Source organism: Halichoeres trimaculatus, unplaced genomic scaffold, assembly GCF_033239565.1.
Source record: "Halichoeres trimaculatus isolate MK-OKI-2021-1 unplaced genomic scaffold, fHalTri1.1 fHalTri1_scaffold_9, whole genome shotgun sequence".
NCBI lineage: Eukaryota > Metazoa > Chordata > Actinopteri > Labriformes > Labridae > Halichoeres > Halichoeres trimaculatus.
Window position 1 is genome coordinate 16,738,829 of NW_027437188.1, and position 16,599 is coordinate 16,755,427.

Consider the following 16,599-nt stretch of genomic DNA (forward strand, 5'->3'; position numbering starts at 1 on the left):
CCAACATGGGACCAGTTCTGCCTTTCACAGTTCGGTGCCCCTGACTGACAGCAAAGACAACCTGGAAGTGACAAGGAGCAGGGGAGGTCACAGGAGAAGCAGCGAGGGGGGCTTCAGTGCGTCCACTTATCTCACACGATCTGGAATCATGACAGCACCGTGCATCCTCGTGCTTTCATCCATGTCCTGCGTCACCTCGTAAAAATGCAATCAATCCACTAACTTGGAAGTGGAACGGTGTGATAATTTGATACTGATAAAATCTGGTGTCATGACAATGAAGGACATAATGATGAGCTTAGCTTTCAGGGTGAACATTTTTTATGGGACCACAGCCGAAGAAAAGACTCTGCCTGTCAATCAGACAAAATGCTAACTCTCTGAGGACCTCTGAAGAGCTTTGAAGATGAAGTTATTATGAAAATTTTCCATGACATTTGAGAAAATTACAATATTTTTGTTGCCATGGCACACCTCTTTGATTCTTAAAACTAATCTTTACTCTGTGTGTATTTTTTCTTTGATTTTGTGTAATCGGATCTCTTGACATTTTTCCTCACTGGCTCGGTTTCCAGCTGCATTAGAAAGAAATATTACTTGTCAACAACCCTCCTCACTTTTCAATAAACAAACATTTGTTCTTAGATTACAGGCTTGATTAAAAATTACCTAAAAAACAAAGAAAACAGCGAGGAACAAGTCCCAAGACATTCCTGGACATTCCAAAGCTCCAGCTCCAAAGTCTACTCTCTGCGCGTCTGCCGACAGTTGCTGTGGATCTCTGCCATGGAATTCTTTGCTCTCTTAAATTAAACCCTTCAGCGGGCCCAGCTGGATCACAAAGTAGGGAGAGGAGTGAAGGAGGAGGAAAAGGGAGATGGAAAGGAGCGAGAAAATCCATCTTTCATTGCTCACGTTTGGCTTCCTCCGGTTGCTGCTATTAACACCTCATGTCTGGTCAGCTCAACCTCTTAGACACCTTTTGGAGAGGAAAGGGAAAAAGACACGGGACCAGGGAGAAACAGTAAGAGAAAGAGACTGTGATCAGAAGACAATGTTTTGATTAATGTCCCTGGTCTCGAAATAGAGGATTACCTTACCTAACCCCAATGGAGCATGAGCAAGACGATTCAGCTTTGAGATTGAAAACAGATATTTCTTTCCCACTGGCTTCAATTCATCACTTGAACTTGACCCAAGTTTGAGAACATGACTGGTGACTGAAAAAACTAGCCATGCTGTCTGGCCAGTTTCACTCCAGCATCAGCCTCCAGAAGGAACAGGATGATGTGCCGTGACAGGGTACAGCAGGAGGCCGAAACATACCTGTTAGGCATTGCATTTCCATCCCAGTAAAAACAAGACTGCTTTGACACAGAAGGGCTAGATCTGAGTTATGTTTCCTCTTGCAGTCGTAATGCTCTATCATGCAGTGTCACACCATCACAAATTTTACCCAGACTACCTGCTGCTGCACTTGCGCTGCACAGCTGTGAAAGCTGGAGGTCAGTCCTAATGGAAACTGGCGAGTAAACCATGTTCCCCTCACACTTTTTTTTGTTAATTTAAACGGAGGAAATTCTGATGCATTGCATGCCTGTATCACTTACCTTCCAATTTCTCTGGCCTCCAGCCCTCCCTCCTGTGTAGTATTGGGTTTCTGTCCCTTCCATCTGCAATTCAGAGCGTTGACCTTTTGTGGAGTTGATTTGTCCAAGCTCCAGAGGCAGTTGGTCTCAAGTGGTCTCATGGGCTCCCCATTATGCCTTGAGGGTCAGCAAGAAATGAGCTGCTACATTAGTGCACAGAAATCCCCCGGCTTGTCAACAATCAGCTAAATACTGGGAGCAGCACCCAAGACTAGCTGTGATTTGATGTCAGGGTCACGGTTCAGGCTCTCCATGTGTGCGGTTTGTGACAGCAAACAACATTGGTGTGGACTTCCAATAATGTGTGAGCTTAGGCAGGTCCACTTGTGATAGCTGACGTCTTGTAAAAATGGTAGTCCAACAAAAGCTTGCTTGTGTGAGCTGACAACACTAAGTAAATATGGACAAACAGAGAACTGTTGAACTGAAATCTTTGCTCACAAAAATCTACAATCAGTGGTGGGATGCCAAAACGGAAAAGAGATCCAGATTTTGTTAACATGCCGACTAACTTTGACCCTGAACTTACACAACCTCAAGGGTAGTATCTTTTACTTTAGGGCTTATTACTTCTCCTCTGTCCAGTGATGTCAGAATTTCAATGAGCAAGGATGCGTTTCCTTCACACTTTGTCCAAACTTAGTGTCTGCTGCTTGCTGCAGTTCTTGTCAAACACGGCCCTGCAGCTTCTCAGACTGACAGCTGTATGTCTGCATCCTGTCTTCGGATCTTCTCACTTGTTAAACTCAACGTGGCAGGTGCAGGTCGGCCCTGAGCTCTACTGCCAAAAGTGAGACTCAGTCATGCATGTGTGAGCACAGGTGGGCCAGATGATGGATGAGCAAGATAAACGTCTCCACAGCCCAGTTACTCTTCTTAGTTCTCTTCATGTATTCCTTCAAGTGACCTAATCTGTGCTGTGTACTTTCAACACTCACTCTGACAGACCAAAACACCCAACACTGTCAGAAAGGCATTCTGTAATCAGGAGGCTGGACCAGACTGTTCTGTTTTTAAGAAACATGTCACGCCAGACCCAGAAATCTTCAGGGCTTTACGAATCAACAGGGTTCCAAATGTCCATTAGCTATCTTGCATTACTGTCAATTCCTTAACACTGTTATGGTATGTGGAGCTCACTTATAAAAACGAGATAAATGAGGGGTGTCAGCGCAAGTGACGCTGGGGAAGGGGAAAACCTCAGTTCACTCTGATTTATATAAGAATTGATTACGGTTGTTATTACTTCGAGGTGTGCCTTGGGAAGGTTGAGCAATCGGGCTGAAAGCTTTGAAGAAGATGGATTATCACAAGGGTGCTTAGCCTAGCGTCTAAGCTTGCACTGCATGCTCTGTTTGCCAAGCTCTTGGCAAGGCCAGTGCCCACATTTGTTTTGACTAGATCATGAAACTCCACACTTCCATATTTCTCTCTGTATCTCCCAGCACATTCCTCCGCCTCCTCCTCCTCTTTGTCAGTATCATTACCTGCACCCCGCAGATTGCTGCCCCCCAAGCTTTCACCCCTGCTATGATCTGTCTGCCTCCCTCTCACCCCATGTTCAGCCTGTTTCCCATGCTTAGTTGCTCTCACCCCAGACTTTTTGGCTTCTAAGTATTGATGAAAACAAGCTCCTCAGCTGACTGGCTCGCTGGAATGAACCCGATTTCTCCTTGTACCAAAAACAGTCATTACTCCTGCATGTTTGTGTCTGATGGGGAGCATGCTGAGCTCATAGCTTCTTTTAATGCAACTTTGAGAAATAAAACCCTGAGAGTCATGCACTCTGCTTTTAGTATAACAAAAGGTTCGCCCAAAAAACTGGAATGAATCATTTTGGCAGTTATCTAGAGATACTTGTGTTCAACTTGTGGTTCCTAGATTTAATGTCTCATCTTCAAGTTTTGGGGTGCTTCTGGCACTTGTTACTTTATTTCACCTACTGTTACTAGGGCTTTGCTTTCCTTTAAGCGCTTCAAATTTTAATAATCTTTTAGTTCCTTTCGTTTCATGAGCAGCTGCTGATCATTTTTTCCCATGTCTTTCCCTCCTTCTATAGTTTTTCCTTTTCCCTATCATCTCCCAACAAGTTTTTGTTCCTGTCAGCAAGTAGGAACCCAAGCTGGGTTATGACTTTATTCATGCATCATTTCAAGCCAAAAGCTTTTATAGCTCAAAGAATTGGTTTGGTTTCACAAAGAATAGATGGCTCCCCCAAGTGTTAAGAATACAACATAACAGGAAAGTCATCGATCATGTTTCTTACTCACTGTAGGGTCAACTTTTACCTCTCTCCCAACACGGCTGACTGTTTGTTTTTCCACATTAAGGCTATGGCAGTCTAGGAGCTGGAGGTCTTGGAAGAGGTGGTTATGGGGGAGGTGGCTACGGAGGAGGTGGCTACGGAGGAGGTGAGTACCTTGAAATGGATCTGGAGTTGGTGGTTTCTGTAAACATACAGATAAAGTAAATTTTACCTGAAAATGCGCTAAAATTATTCATTCCTTCATTCAAACCTGGCCAAAACATATTTTTTAAACTGTTCTTATAGTCTTATATCTAGCAAAAACAGTTTAAGTATGTTAGCATAACACAATCCAACACACACACTCATCTGTGTACCTTCATTTCCCTCAGGTGGTTATGGAGGAGGAGGTGCAGGGGGCTTCTTCCCAGGTGGTGTTGGACAAAAAGCTGCAAAAAGAGGTACAGCAGATTTCAGAAAATGCCTCACAATCGCAATATAATATGATTTTTTTTTATTGCCATTATTATTGAAAGGAAATGATCATAAACTAAATGATTGGTTTTATCTGATATGCAGATTTTTGTTTTGAATGTGATGTATCTTTCTTGCAGTACTGCACTCAAAGTTAAAACCCTCTCTTTGTAGCAGTTTTTTTGTTTGCAGATGATCTCTGATATTGTAGTAAAGAGGAATAAGAATAGAGTATCAAAAAGAGGACAAAATTAGTGGGCATGAATAACATTAGAATATGGTAAAAAATGTCAGAATTATTTCTTCGTTTTTTGTTGAAGAAAATGTACGATTAATTAATCCATCACGTGCAGCTGAGCACTTTGTACTTGCATAAAACAAAAATAAACCCAGCATTCCTCTATAATAAAGTCAAACCTGGCTCAATGATAGTAATTGAAAGCGGACTTATAAAACTTAATGGTAGAGTATCAACATGTTCCACTCGCTTTTTTTGAGTTTCTTTTTTTTTGGGGAATGATTTGGTTTTCTCATGTGTTTTGTATTGAAACTACAGGAAGTAAGGTCTGTCTCTCTAGAACCCTGTGGTTAAAGGTCCCTGGAAATGAAATGGCAATAATTTTCCATTTAGAGGAACATGGCACTTGTTTTTGTCAAATGATCCTGCTGAGTCGGTTCTAAAAGAATCTAGCACCTGCAAATTATCATTTTAAGCATAAACAAAACAAAATATTGTCATCCAAATGAACTGTAACAGTTGGCTTTTATTTACTCAGTCATTTGCTAATGTTCAGAGGACTTCATGCTCTATTTAAGTGGGTCATAAAAAGTTTCTGCAGTCATTCTCAGTATGTCCCTCAAGTCTTAATCTGTTATATGTTTTACACCAATCTGTTTTATAACTGATTCAAATGAAGTAATGGTTGTTCTAACCACAGGTGCAGGAGGTCCTCTGCTGCCAGGTAAGCTTATCTTTTTTTCCCGGTGGCACACTGCTATAGACAATGAACTATGATACAGGCATGACACGTTTCATAACTTTGATTTTCATGTGTCAGATAAAATGAATGTGTTATATTTCTGGAGACTGTTAGAAAAACACATTCATTTTTCACCGTATCTAGAGACTTTGGAAAGTTTGTGCTCCAACATAATCTGAAAGTCTGCTCTGTTCATGCGCACATGATTTGCTTTAAATGTGTCTGGCTAATTAAGCATAGACTTAGAAGGGCCAGTCATTGCGAGAACTTTACAGTGGCAAAGAGCCTACTCTTAAGTATTGGTTGGCAATAACAGAACTGCTGTCCCCAGAATCTGCCTGTATTCTTTTCATGACACTCAGAAAAAGAATTACTTCCTTTTAAACAGTACGGATAAAACGAAACATCCCTGCCAAACTTTCCCTCACCAAATCTCTCAGGCCACATACTTATGGGCAGTGCGCAACGTCTGTCTGCTCAAAAAAATGAGGGATTTAAGATTAAAGTATGTTGAGTTTAACCAAATAAACCGATGTGTTTTATACTGCTGCCAAGCCCCTTTACAAGTGAACCTGACAGCTCATTTCCTGCACGAGGGGATGGCCAAAGAAATGAGGCACTGGATGAGGCAAGGCAAATGTTGTGCATGCCGACTGCCTCTCCTGATTAGATTAAAAGTTGACTGCATCACTGTAGATCATGGAGTGATGACAGATTGTTAGGGCAGGATTACTTACCCTCAGTACCAATGGGCAGTCCTGGAATCTCACTCCCTGCAGATGGAGTAAAGTCTGGCACCAGCCACATGACTGCATAGTTAGTATCACAGAGCCCTCTAGTGGTCATAGTGTGTACAGCTGGAGAGTAGTTGTTTTGCAAGGTATTTGTTAATCTGACGTTAAATCATTGGCTGCTCATGTTGCTCTGAATTTGAACTTAACTGTAAAATCAAACCAGAAACTGATTGTTTCTTATTATATGTTTCCTCTGTTATAACTAAATGTCTGTGCACTGTGTTCACATCCAGGGACTGGAGGAACTGTGCTTGGTGCTGGTGGAGTTCCTGGAGGAACAGGAACTGGAGCTGTACTACCTGCAGGAGGCAAGGCAGATGTTTTTCTTTCTTCTTATTATTCTTTTTTAATTTAGCAGTTACCTGGATCAGATATTTGGAAATGAAGGATGCTTCTGTTTTCACACTGTATATTTGTCTGATGAGTCCAGTCACGCTAAGTGTTTTTTTTTTTCAGCTCCTGTTATTCCTCAGACTGGTCTTCCAGGAGGGGCTGGTGCTGGAGCAGGAAAGAAAGCAGCCAAAGTGCCAGGTTTTGTAGACTCAACAATCAATTCCCATGGCTGAACGCAGAGTGGATGCAGATCACCAGACATTCATTTTCCATTGCATGTGGCGTGGGTTCAGTAATTGGAAATCTTTTAAACACTCTGCTAAGTATTGGCGAAACCCTAATATTTAAGAAACTTTAAGCCCAGGTTTTTTATGTTGGCACTCCTCATGTAGGATTATAAATCTTATGAGATTTGTGTCCTTAGACACACAAACAAATCCTGCTTACAGTAAAACAACTAAAATAAACACGTTTTGTTATCTTGGAATAACTGATGAAGTACACTCTATGCACTGATATAAAAGTATGAGTCAGCAAAATTTCAAACACGCCAGCAGACACCCACCTGACACTGCTGCATCCTGTCTTTCTGTTTGTGGTTGGTTTCGGTCTTAATGATATGTGATAGGCAAACATATATATTGTTCTGGTCAACCTTTTCGAAGATGATTTACGAGCAGATTATTCCTTCTCGTGCATGCTTGCTGGGTTTTGACTGTGGATGCAGAAACAAAGTGATATCTCTCCCTGGCTGTGGCAGGTGTGGGTGTGCCTGGACTCTACCAAGGTGGACTGGTCCCTGGACAAGGTTATCTCTTTCATAGATTATTCTGCATTTTTTTTATTCATGTCATATTTAAAAGAATTTGAAGTGGACTTACCATAACACATTTTGTTTCTGTATGGCCCGTACCTACTGCAGGTTTTGGTGGACGTGGTGTCCTGCCTGGAGTGGCCACTGGCAGCGGCCTGAATCCCAAATCAAGTGAGAGTTACTTAAACTTTTAAGTGTTGGATGTTTCTTTTTTCTTCATCAAATGTCACTTGGACTCATTCAATCAAACTTGTTTTAATTTACTATCGACTTCTTTTTTTTATATAACTGAACCGTGAAAACCTCAAAAAATACAATGTCATATAAGTAAGTAAGTACATAAAACAGTAAAAACCACATCAGATAAACTGCATGCTTCCAATGAAAAATGGTATAAATCCAGTAGTTTGAATGCACCTTTAACCTGCTTGATAAAGGTAGGAAGAGGATCTTTAATGAATAAGTAATGCAGATTTTGTTAAAACTATTTGATATTCACAAGCAGAGTCTTCTGTTTAGGTTAGGGTAGTAGATTTTTCACTGATGTGTCTGATGGATTTAAAGTGTCCATTTCCTTCGCAGTTGGAGGGGGAGGAGCTGGTGGTCAAGGACCAGGTAACATTCTTTATGATGTTTTTTAGAGTTACAATCAAAAACATCAGCACTTTTTAATATAACTGATATAAGCTGGTTTAGTTTTATTTTCTTTTTTGCAGGTGGACGGGGCTTTGGTGGACCCATGCAGCCAGGAGTGTTTCATGGATACCCACTCACATCCCCCAAAGTGCAAGGTTTGACCTGGATCTACAGACACAATCTTAGGCAGAAAAAAACTTTTATGTGTCATATTCATTTTAAATTTTTGCACTTTGCTGGTGTTAGTTTTTTTTAAATCTCTTGTATTTACAGACTTTTTCCACTTGCTTAAGTTATCGAAGACTTTAACCTTCAGGATTTTAAGGGAGATCTCTCTGTGGACACGAAACTTTGTCAAAATTGACCCCTATTCTTATTATTATTCTTATAAATCTTAGCTCCACATCACTGAAATGGAAGGGAAATGTATATTAATGGAAACTATTAGGCATTTACTTTTTGTTTGTTGGTTTAAATTCAGTGCATGGCGTTTTGACAACCACGTTCAGCTTTACCTAAAGCATCATGTTTTGCTGTAGCAATCACATTTGGTGTGGATTTTGTGTGAGTAAAGTGTTTTATTTGTTTATGGCTTGCTAATAGGTTTTTGAAGTTATGACAAAATTGACAATGATTAAGTACATGCAGAGTTTTTCACATCATCTGATCTTTCCTTTTCCCTTTAGGTGGCTATGGAGCAAAACCTGGTGGTGGAAAACTACCTTTTGGTACCAAATTTCAGCTTTCAAATTTTTTGTGTTATTGTAGTGCTGGTGTAAGCCAAATGGTCATTAATGACTTGTCTCATTATGATTCAGGTTATGGTGGCTTTGGTAATTATGGTGCTGGACTTCCAGGAGGACAAGGTGGTCCTGGGTCAAAACCTGGATATCCAATCGGAACAGGTTTGTTTTTCACAATTGGGCTACTCAATGATATAGAATCGAACATGCAGTTACTGATGTTTTTTGTTTTGTCTACAGGGGTGGGACCTGGGGGCCTCTCCCCGGCTCAGGCTGCTCAAGCTAAAGCTGCTAAATATGGTATCACACCACAGAAATGACCATTGAAATGATTTCTACTTAAAATAACGTGAGTTAAGATGTGTAACATGTGTACAGAATGCATTTGTTTTTAAAGCCTGTGCTCTCCTCTAGGTTTGGGTGGAGCTGGAGGTGTTCTTGGCCAAGGAGGCGTTGGTGGTGTTGGTGGTGTTGGTGGTGTTGGTGGTGTTGGAGGCGTTGGTGGCGTTGGAGGCGTTGGAGGCATTGGTGGCGTTGGAGGTGTTGGAGGTGTTGGAGGTGTTGGAGGTAATGGTGGCGTTGGAGGTGTTGGAGGTGTTGGAGGTGTTGGAGGTAATGGTGGTGTTGCTGGTACTGGTGGACTGTATCCAGGGCAGGTGGCAGGAGGTATAATATTTCACAAAAGAGACGGCAAACAGAAGGAAATGCCATGCGCTGTCATTTAAGTACGTTGCTAAAAATCAAAGTCATTTGTATTCTCCCATCCTCATTGGCACGCTTTGAGATAGAGATACCTCACAGTACCTTTCTCTCTGTTTTGTCTTTAAAATGTTAATGTCTAAAATAACCTCTGATTCCTGTTCTTCAATTATTTTACAGCAGGATATGGAGCTGGGTCAAAAGCAGCTAAATATGGTTAGAACTTGTTGCTGAATTTTGTTAATGCATCACATTTATCACATTTTACATGAATCATTAATCTGTATGAATACTTTTAAAAAATCATCAGTACCTCCTTATTTTTTCTCAAATTGTTCTATTTGCTGCCCTCTTTACAGGAGTACCAGGTGTTGCACCAGGAGTAGTACCAGGTGTGGTACCAGGAGTAGTACCAGGTGTGGTACCAGGAGTAGTACCAGGAGTAGTACCAGGTGTGGTACCAGGAGTAGTACCAGGTGTGATACCAGGAGTAGTACCAGGCGTGATACCAGGTGTGATACCAGGAGTAGTACCAGGCGTAGTACCAGGTGTGGTACCTGGAACACAACCAGGATTTCAAAGGGTTGGTGGTGGTCTACCAGCCGCAAAAGCTGCTAAATATGGTACGTTGTCTGTAGTTTCATGCCCTTATAATTAAAATGCTGTGGGGTAACTTACTGGCTATAAATAAGTTCTGTCTTTCCATCATTTGTATACATGTCCTCCAGGACTAGGCGGTGCAGGAGGACAACTAGGCGCTGGAGGACTAGGAGGTGCAGGAGGCCAACTAGGAGCTGGAGGACTAGGAGGTGCAGGAGGACAGTTAGGAGCTGGAGGTGTGGGAGGAGGTTACTCTGCTGCCGCTAAAGCTGCTAAATATGGTATGGGAACTATTAATTTGCTTGTCAAGGTCAATCTGAATTTTAAAAAATGATTGGCTATGATTAAGCTTTGTCTGTTTGTCGCTTGGATGTATGTCCTGCAGGACTAGGAGGCGCAGGAGGACAACTAGGAGCTGGAGGACTGGGAGGCGCAGGAGGACAACTAGGAGCTGGAGGACTGGGAGGCGTGGGGGGACCGTTAGGAGCTGGAGGACTGGGGGGCACAGGAGGACAACTAGGAGCTGGAGGTGTAGGAGGGGGTTATTCTGCTGCTGCCAAAGCTGCTAAATATGGTATCAGATTACTTTTGTTAGGATTAATCCAGACTTGAAAACTCGAAAAAATACTTTAAAACTCAATCATTGCTTAAAATAAATCTCTCATGTAAAAATCTCACTTAGATTTTTTTTGGCAAACATGATCAAACATGAATACATCAGCATAAAGTAGGACACTGTACAAGAACATTTTCTAACATCTTACATGCCCCACATTCTGGTGTGCTGATTCGTTTTTATGAGGCCACTTTTTTTATCAAATTAACCAAATTTAAAACTATCTCTGCACACTTAATTTTGCTTGTTTTTTTGTGTTAACAAAATATACATTGGAAAATCATCTTCTTTTAGCAACAATGTGCACTGAATTTATTATTTAGAGGAAAAAACTATAGACATTTTGGTGCAAAATGGAAAGCTCAATGTGATTTGTGTTGTTTCACTCAATTTTTTTTTCGCAGGAGTTGGGGGATTAGGAGGCGCTGGAGGACTGGGGGGCGCTGGAGGATTAGGAGGCGCAGGGGGACTAGGAGGTGTAGGGGGACTTGGCGGTGTGGGTGGACTTGGAGGCGCAGGAGGACTGGGAGGGGCAGGATACTCTGCTGCTGCTAAAGCTGCCAAGTATGGTAAATACAATTAATGTTGTTACAATTTGTGAGTTCTTTCCTGTGATCTTCATTTCACTTGCTGTGTGAACACTTTTCACGAGCAGTTTCCAAAGAATTAGGAGGAAGCGGAAACTAAACATGATCTGTGATGTGAATGGGTAAACGAAAGGTTTACTGTGGGAGCCATGGGGATTAATAACACAAAATACAGCACTTTTAAGACCTGCTCAGGATAAAAGTGATAGCAGTCTACTGTTACTCATACTTAAACTCAGACTCGTATAACCAAAATAAGATACTTGTAATAAACCAATGTCTTCATGTGGAAATGTGTATTCAGGATTAGCTAGACCAGGAGGCACTGGACTTGGGGGGACAGGACTTGGAGGGACAGGACTTGGAGGGACAGGACTTGGAGGCACAGGATTTGGAGGCACAGGATTTGGAGGCACAGGACTTGGAGGCACAGGACTTGGAGGCACAGGAGGACTTGGGGGTGGAGGATACTCTGCTGCTGCTAAAGCCGCCAAATACGGTGAGCGGGATTAATACTCTGACAGAAAATCTATGACAGATCAATCTATGTCATTGTATTAGTACCAGTGTTTAAATGCTTGATTTTTGGACTGATTTATGAACTAAAGGTCCAGGTGGTGCCGGGGTAGTCCCAGGAGGTGGAGGAGGATATCCTGGAGTCCCATCATTACCAGGATATGGATGTAAATATACCTCCAGATTTTTTTTCAATTTGTAACGAAAGAGGAAGTGTCATATTCTTCCCCTATTTTTAATCAAACCTTTTCTTTGAACGTTACATCACAGCTTTGGCAGCTGGCGCTAAACCAGGTGAGTCTGATCTTTTCTGTTAAATGAAGAGTAACAGTTATTATGTCATAAACAAATCTTCTTCTGTACATTACTGATGTTTATCTATGCACAGCATACATCTAAGTGTTAAATCAGTCGACAGTACTTGACAGTCCTAATATTTCATTTGTGGCAGTGGAAAAGTAAGTGATGGTTTGCTCTTCTCAAAAGGAGTACCAGGAACAGGCCTAGGAGGAGCTGGAGTCCCACTGGGAACAGGGCAGGTTCTTCCTGGAGGTGTTGGTGGCTTTGGTGGTAGGTGTTTCACTGAAACATGTAAACTTTTTATGTAACCACCTTTTTTCTTCATTTAAACTTGATCAAATTCTCATTCACAAACATGATGCTTACCGACAGGTTATGGTGCTGGTGGCAAACCTCCTAAATATGGTAAGACATTTGCTAAAAGGTAGGGTCTGCAAGAATTTTGTTACTTATTAGTAAACACAACATTCAAACTGGGCTCCTCCTCCTTGGCTCAGTGCCAGAGGCAGCGCACACCCACAGCCTGTGAACACACTCATTAGACCAGCAACCACCTGTAGCATAGCATCTACATGGGAGAGACTCAAGAGCTGTGCACTGGACTTGGCAACAGGTTACAAGGTTATTTGCAAGGGGCAACATCCAAATATGGCTGTGTCCACAAATTGGGTTCATTTCACGGTGTCAGGAACAGACGGGTGTTTCGCAGAGACTACGTCCATGTTTCATACAGTCTGTGGTTATTTGGCACATACCTGGTTAGCAGAAATTCAACTCAAATCTCTCTTTGTCCCGTGCTGCTCTTCAAGTGTCCAAAGTGAATGAAAGTTGAGCCAAGCTTCACCATCACTGAGGATAAAGTTTTATCTGTTTGGCATTTCGTTTCACTTTGGTTGTGTCCATACTACGTCCACTTCCGCAGCTGCTCAGAACAGCCTTTTGCACTCTCTAATCAACATGCAAAGCTGCTTCAGCACTGGGTGCGCTGTGATTGGCTGGTGTAACCACGCCTACTCTACACCCAGAAATGTCCCGATACAACCAAAACATCAACATACAGGCAGCGGAGAGGGTTCAAGGCAGACACAGACACTGACACACATGTTTAGGGGCCCAGAAGTGAAATGTAAAAGTTGACATTTTATTTTTTAGGAATATTCTGCAGACTATACCTTCAAAGTGTTTTTCTGATTTTATTTTGTTTTTATTTTCTAAATTGAAATTTTCAGTCATCTGAAGCACTTTCATAGACTTAAGAGTGTTTCCAAAATGATAGAAAGTAGTAGAGACTGCTTAAACAGGAAACAGTGTACTCGTAATTAAGTTTCTGTTAAAGGTATTACAGTGCTAACTGCTGGACAGAAGCTCTCGGTTGATAAAGAGGGTCTACCTTGTTAATCAAAGCATGGGATCACAAATATCTAACACATAAAGGGAGGCATTTTAAAATAAAAAATATAAAACAATTTTAGAACATTGTAAGTAAAATGTGTCTAAAAGCACAAACTCTTTTTTGATTAGGAGGAGCTGGAGCAGGTTTAGGAACTGGAGGACTGGGAGGAGCAGGAGGACTTGGGGGAGCAGGAGGACTTGGGGGAGCAGGAGGACTTGGAGGAGCAGGAGGACTTGGAGGAGCAGGAGGACTGGGGGGAGCAGGAGGCCTTGGAGGTGGACAATACTCTGCTGCTGCAAAAGCTGCTAAATATGGTAAAATAAATCAGTATTCAGACAACATATGTAGAGCACATATAGCTGTTACATTTTACATCACCCGGTTTTGACAAAATATTTTTTTTTACTTTTGTAGTCCCAACGATCCCCACATGGCTTTGTTTTCTGTACTTTCTTTTCATCCTGTAAAATTTACTTTGAGCTGACAATGCAGCCTTCTCTGTTGTCATTCTTAGGAGTTTCAGGAGGAGCTGGAGTTGGGTTAGGAGGTGGAAGAATAGGAGGTGGAGGACTAGGAGGTGGAGGAGTATATCCTGGTGTAGGCACGGGAGGTGGACAGTACTCTGCTGCTGCAAAAGCTGCTGCGAAAGCTGCCAAATATGGTATAACTCATACTATGCATACAAATACAACAAACATTTATAGGCAGCCATATGTCAGAGAAGAAACTGTGTGTTTTTTTGTCTTTGACTTTGCCTTGTCTGGGTTTTGGGATTTTATTGATGGCACAGGAATAACGCAAACTGCTCTTTTCTCTTCAAAGGAGTTTCAGGAGGAGCTGGAGTTGGGTTAGGAGGTGGAGGACTAGGAGGAGGAGGAGTATATCCTGGTGTAGGCCCTGGAGGTGGACAGTACTCTGCTGCTGCAAAAGCTGCTGCGAAAGCTGCAAAATATGGTGAGAAGAATAAGAACACAAATATCACACAGCCAACAACAGGGCATAATTTATTATAGAGTACTGATAAAAAGAGATGTGCATTTTGAGTAGGTACTTTCAATGAGTGCACTTTTTTATTCATCTAATTTTTCTTTTCATATTTTATTTTTAGTTTTTGTAATGTTACAACTGTGCTCATGTATTTCCAGGTGTTACAGGTGGGGCCGGAGTAGGACCAGGAACTGGAGGGGTTGGACCTCAAGGTACCGCATGTGCATCAGTATGAAGATAGACGTGCAAATACCGAAACTTACTTCCTCGCTCCAATCCTGCTTTAAATTTTAGAATCAATGTGACGTCCACTGTCAAACAATAAGTAGGGTCAGATCCTCCTGCATTTTTTCCTGTAACCTGCATCCCTGTATCTGCTGAATGACCCTCTGTGACCTCCAGCAGAAAATGCGACCTTCACAATATTCATTGTGTCATGCTGTAACCGTAGCATTAGTTCATTTACTGACCTTATTGTTTCTGTGTGTTATGGTAGGAGGTGTTACTGGAGGAGCACTTGCTGTGCCAGGAGCCACTCCAGGTGGTGCCCCAGATGGTTCTGCTGTACCAGGGGGAACAGGTGTTCCCGTGAAGCCAGGTGAAACTTACATTACTCACTAAAATCTTTGAAAAATGCTTAATTTTCTGTGACATGTATGAGAGTTGCTATTAAAATGTTATTTCTTTTACAGATGCAGGTGCAGATTTTGCTGCAACTGCCCGACCAGGTACAGTGATGCACCACAATTTATTTTTACAGGACATTTTATTTATACATTACACGCTCTTAGAAAACACACTCTTTACACAACAGCTGTTTACAACATGATGGAGGAAGAGGTAGAAACAGAGCTTCCACTCTTATTCAGATCGCTTATACAGACCGCTGCCCAGCTAAGGATAACTGCTCCAAACTGTGTCTTCTTTTATGCCCTTCACATTTTCTTGATCCGTTTTCTGGCCAAAAAGCTCATGTGTTGTTTGTATTGTGAGTGCTCCTGGCTATTGACCATCTCTAGCTTACAGCCTCCCAGCTATAACAAGGTATACATCAACAGCTTCAACCTTTTGACTCTGTCCACTCAATGCCTGTTTAAAGTACAATGGATGAAACTGAAATCTGTTGTCTTTGCCAGCGCCCACGTCTATTTCTGCAACAGGCAAGGCCCCCGAGGTTCCACAGCCCAGTAAGACTTGCTGTTTGCTTGAAACATTTCAGCACTGAGTGAATTTCAGGGTTTTATATAATATAGAAAAAGGTGGTTAAAAGAAAATGAGCTCGTTACTCCAGGGAGAAACTGGCCTATCAACTCAATATTTGGTTGTTTATTTTTCTTTTTAAAAATGGATATCTCTATGAAAAAATAACACAGTTTAGTAATTTGACTAGGTGATACTCTGCATGCACGAATGGATGAATGGATGTTCATATGAATGAATTAATGATACAAAAACATTTGAATATTTCCCCCACCCAGACCCTGGTCCCCGTAACACCCAGTCTGACAGCGTCCTGTCAGACCGTGGTTGTAGATTGTCTCTGTCTCTGCACTGCTCTGCTTGTCTTGTTTACCCTTTTCCTTTTTACTAACAGCCCACTCAGCTTGAAGGATTACTTTCATGCACAAAATAGTAGGAGAAAAAAAAGGTTGTTGGATAAAATCAGGTAAATGCTTGTGGATCACCGTCTCACTGGTAACGTTTCATTGCTCTGGGGTACTGATGGTTTGTTGTTTTTGTAGATTTTGTAAACAAATGCTTTAACGTCATCTCTTTCCTTAAACATCCCACAGTTTTAGTTCTACAGCATGGATCTTTCATAACACAGAAAGAGTTAAATATTTGATTTCATATTTTTGCATCGAAAAAAGGGTGATTATATGGTGTTAGATTTGTAGACTGAAATGGTTATATATGTAAATAAAGTGCACACAAAGCCACTACTGGAGAATATGTCCGTCAGTATTTTTTGATAAATTCATCTTGAATAGTCTCATTATTCTTGACATGTATCTAACATGACTTTACCCTCTTTACTTTTTCTTATATTTCATTAAGAAAATCACATTCATTGATCAACCTCATCAAAATGATCTAAAATATGAATCAACATTTAAAGAGACAGTTTCACTAATTCCTCTCTTCTTCTTCTTCTCTTTTGCAACTTTGCACCTTCTTGTGGTGAATCCGTGGAAACAGGTGGTGAGTCAAATATTTGCCATTTTTTTCCATT

The 16,599-nt window shown here is 41.5% G+C and overlaps 1 protein-coding gene across 11 annotated transcripts in view; it reads left to right on the top strand.

Moving 5' to 3' along the window:
- The window catches only part of elna (elastin a), a 48,266-nt gene that overhangs the window by 21,986 nt on the left and 9,681 nt on the right, over positions 1–16,599 (top strand). Inside the window, exons 6-36 of one of the 11 annotated variants that reach the window (XR_012599146.1) lie at positions 3,980–4,060; positions 4,287–4,355; positions 5,307–5,330; positions 6,376–6,450; positions 6,599–6,673; positions 7,236–7,283; positions 7,398–7,460; positions 7,872–7,904; positions 8,006–8,080; positions 8,612–8,653; positions 8,744–8,830; positions 8,909–8,968; positions 9,083–9,280; positions 9,548–9,583; positions 9,727–9,990; positions 10,096–10,248; positions 10,353–10,541; positions 10,988–11,152; positions 11,475–11,669; positions 11,779–11,853; positions 11,957–11,980; positions 12,173–12,256; positions 12,359–12,391; positions 13,508–13,693; positions 13,894–14,040; positions 14,202–14,333; positions 14,525–14,578; positions 14,863–14,964; positions 15,059–15,094; positions 15,503–15,553; positions 15,961–16,568. Coding sequence is in view for 7 of the 11 variants with exons in the window: in XM_074680238.1 (XP_074536339.1) it covers positions 3,980–4,060; positions 4,287–4,355; positions 5,307–5,330; positions 6,376–6,450; positions 6,599–6,673; positions 7,236–7,283; positions 7,398–7,460; positions 7,872–7,904; positions 8,006–8,080; positions 8,612–8,653; positions 8,744–8,830; positions 8,909–8,968; positions 9,083–9,280; positions 9,548–9,583; positions 9,727–9,990; positions 10,096–10,248; positions 10,353–10,541; positions 10,988–11,152; positions 11,475–11,669; positions 11,779–11,853; positions 11,957–11,980; positions 12,173–12,256; positions 12,359–12,391; positions 13,508–13,693; positions 13,894–14,040; positions 14,202–14,333; positions 14,525–14,578; positions 14,863–14,964; positions 15,059–15,094; positions 15,503–15,555 (2,858 nt within the window). In the remaining 4 variants the exon portion in view is untranslated. Of the gene's footprint in view, positions 1–3,979; positions 4,061–4,286; positions 4,356–5,306; positions 5,331–6,375; positions 6,451–6,598; positions 6,674–7,235; positions 7,284–7,397; positions 7,461–7,871; positions 7,905–8,005; positions 8,081–8,611; positions 8,654–8,743; positions 8,831–8,908; positions 8,969–9,082; positions 9,281–9,547; positions 9,584–9,726; positions 9,991–10,095; positions 10,249–10,352; positions 10,542–10,987; positions 11,153–11,474; positions 11,670–11,778; positions 11,854–11,956; positions 11,981–12,172; positions 12,257–12,358; positions 12,392–13,507; positions 13,694–13,893; positions 14,041–14,201; positions 14,334–14,524; positions 14,579–14,862; positions 14,965–15,058; positions 16,569–16,599 lie in introns of all 11 variants that reach the window. The other 10 variants (XR_012599147.1, XM_074680240.1, XM_074680241.1 and 7 more) reach the window with 10 other exon arrangements.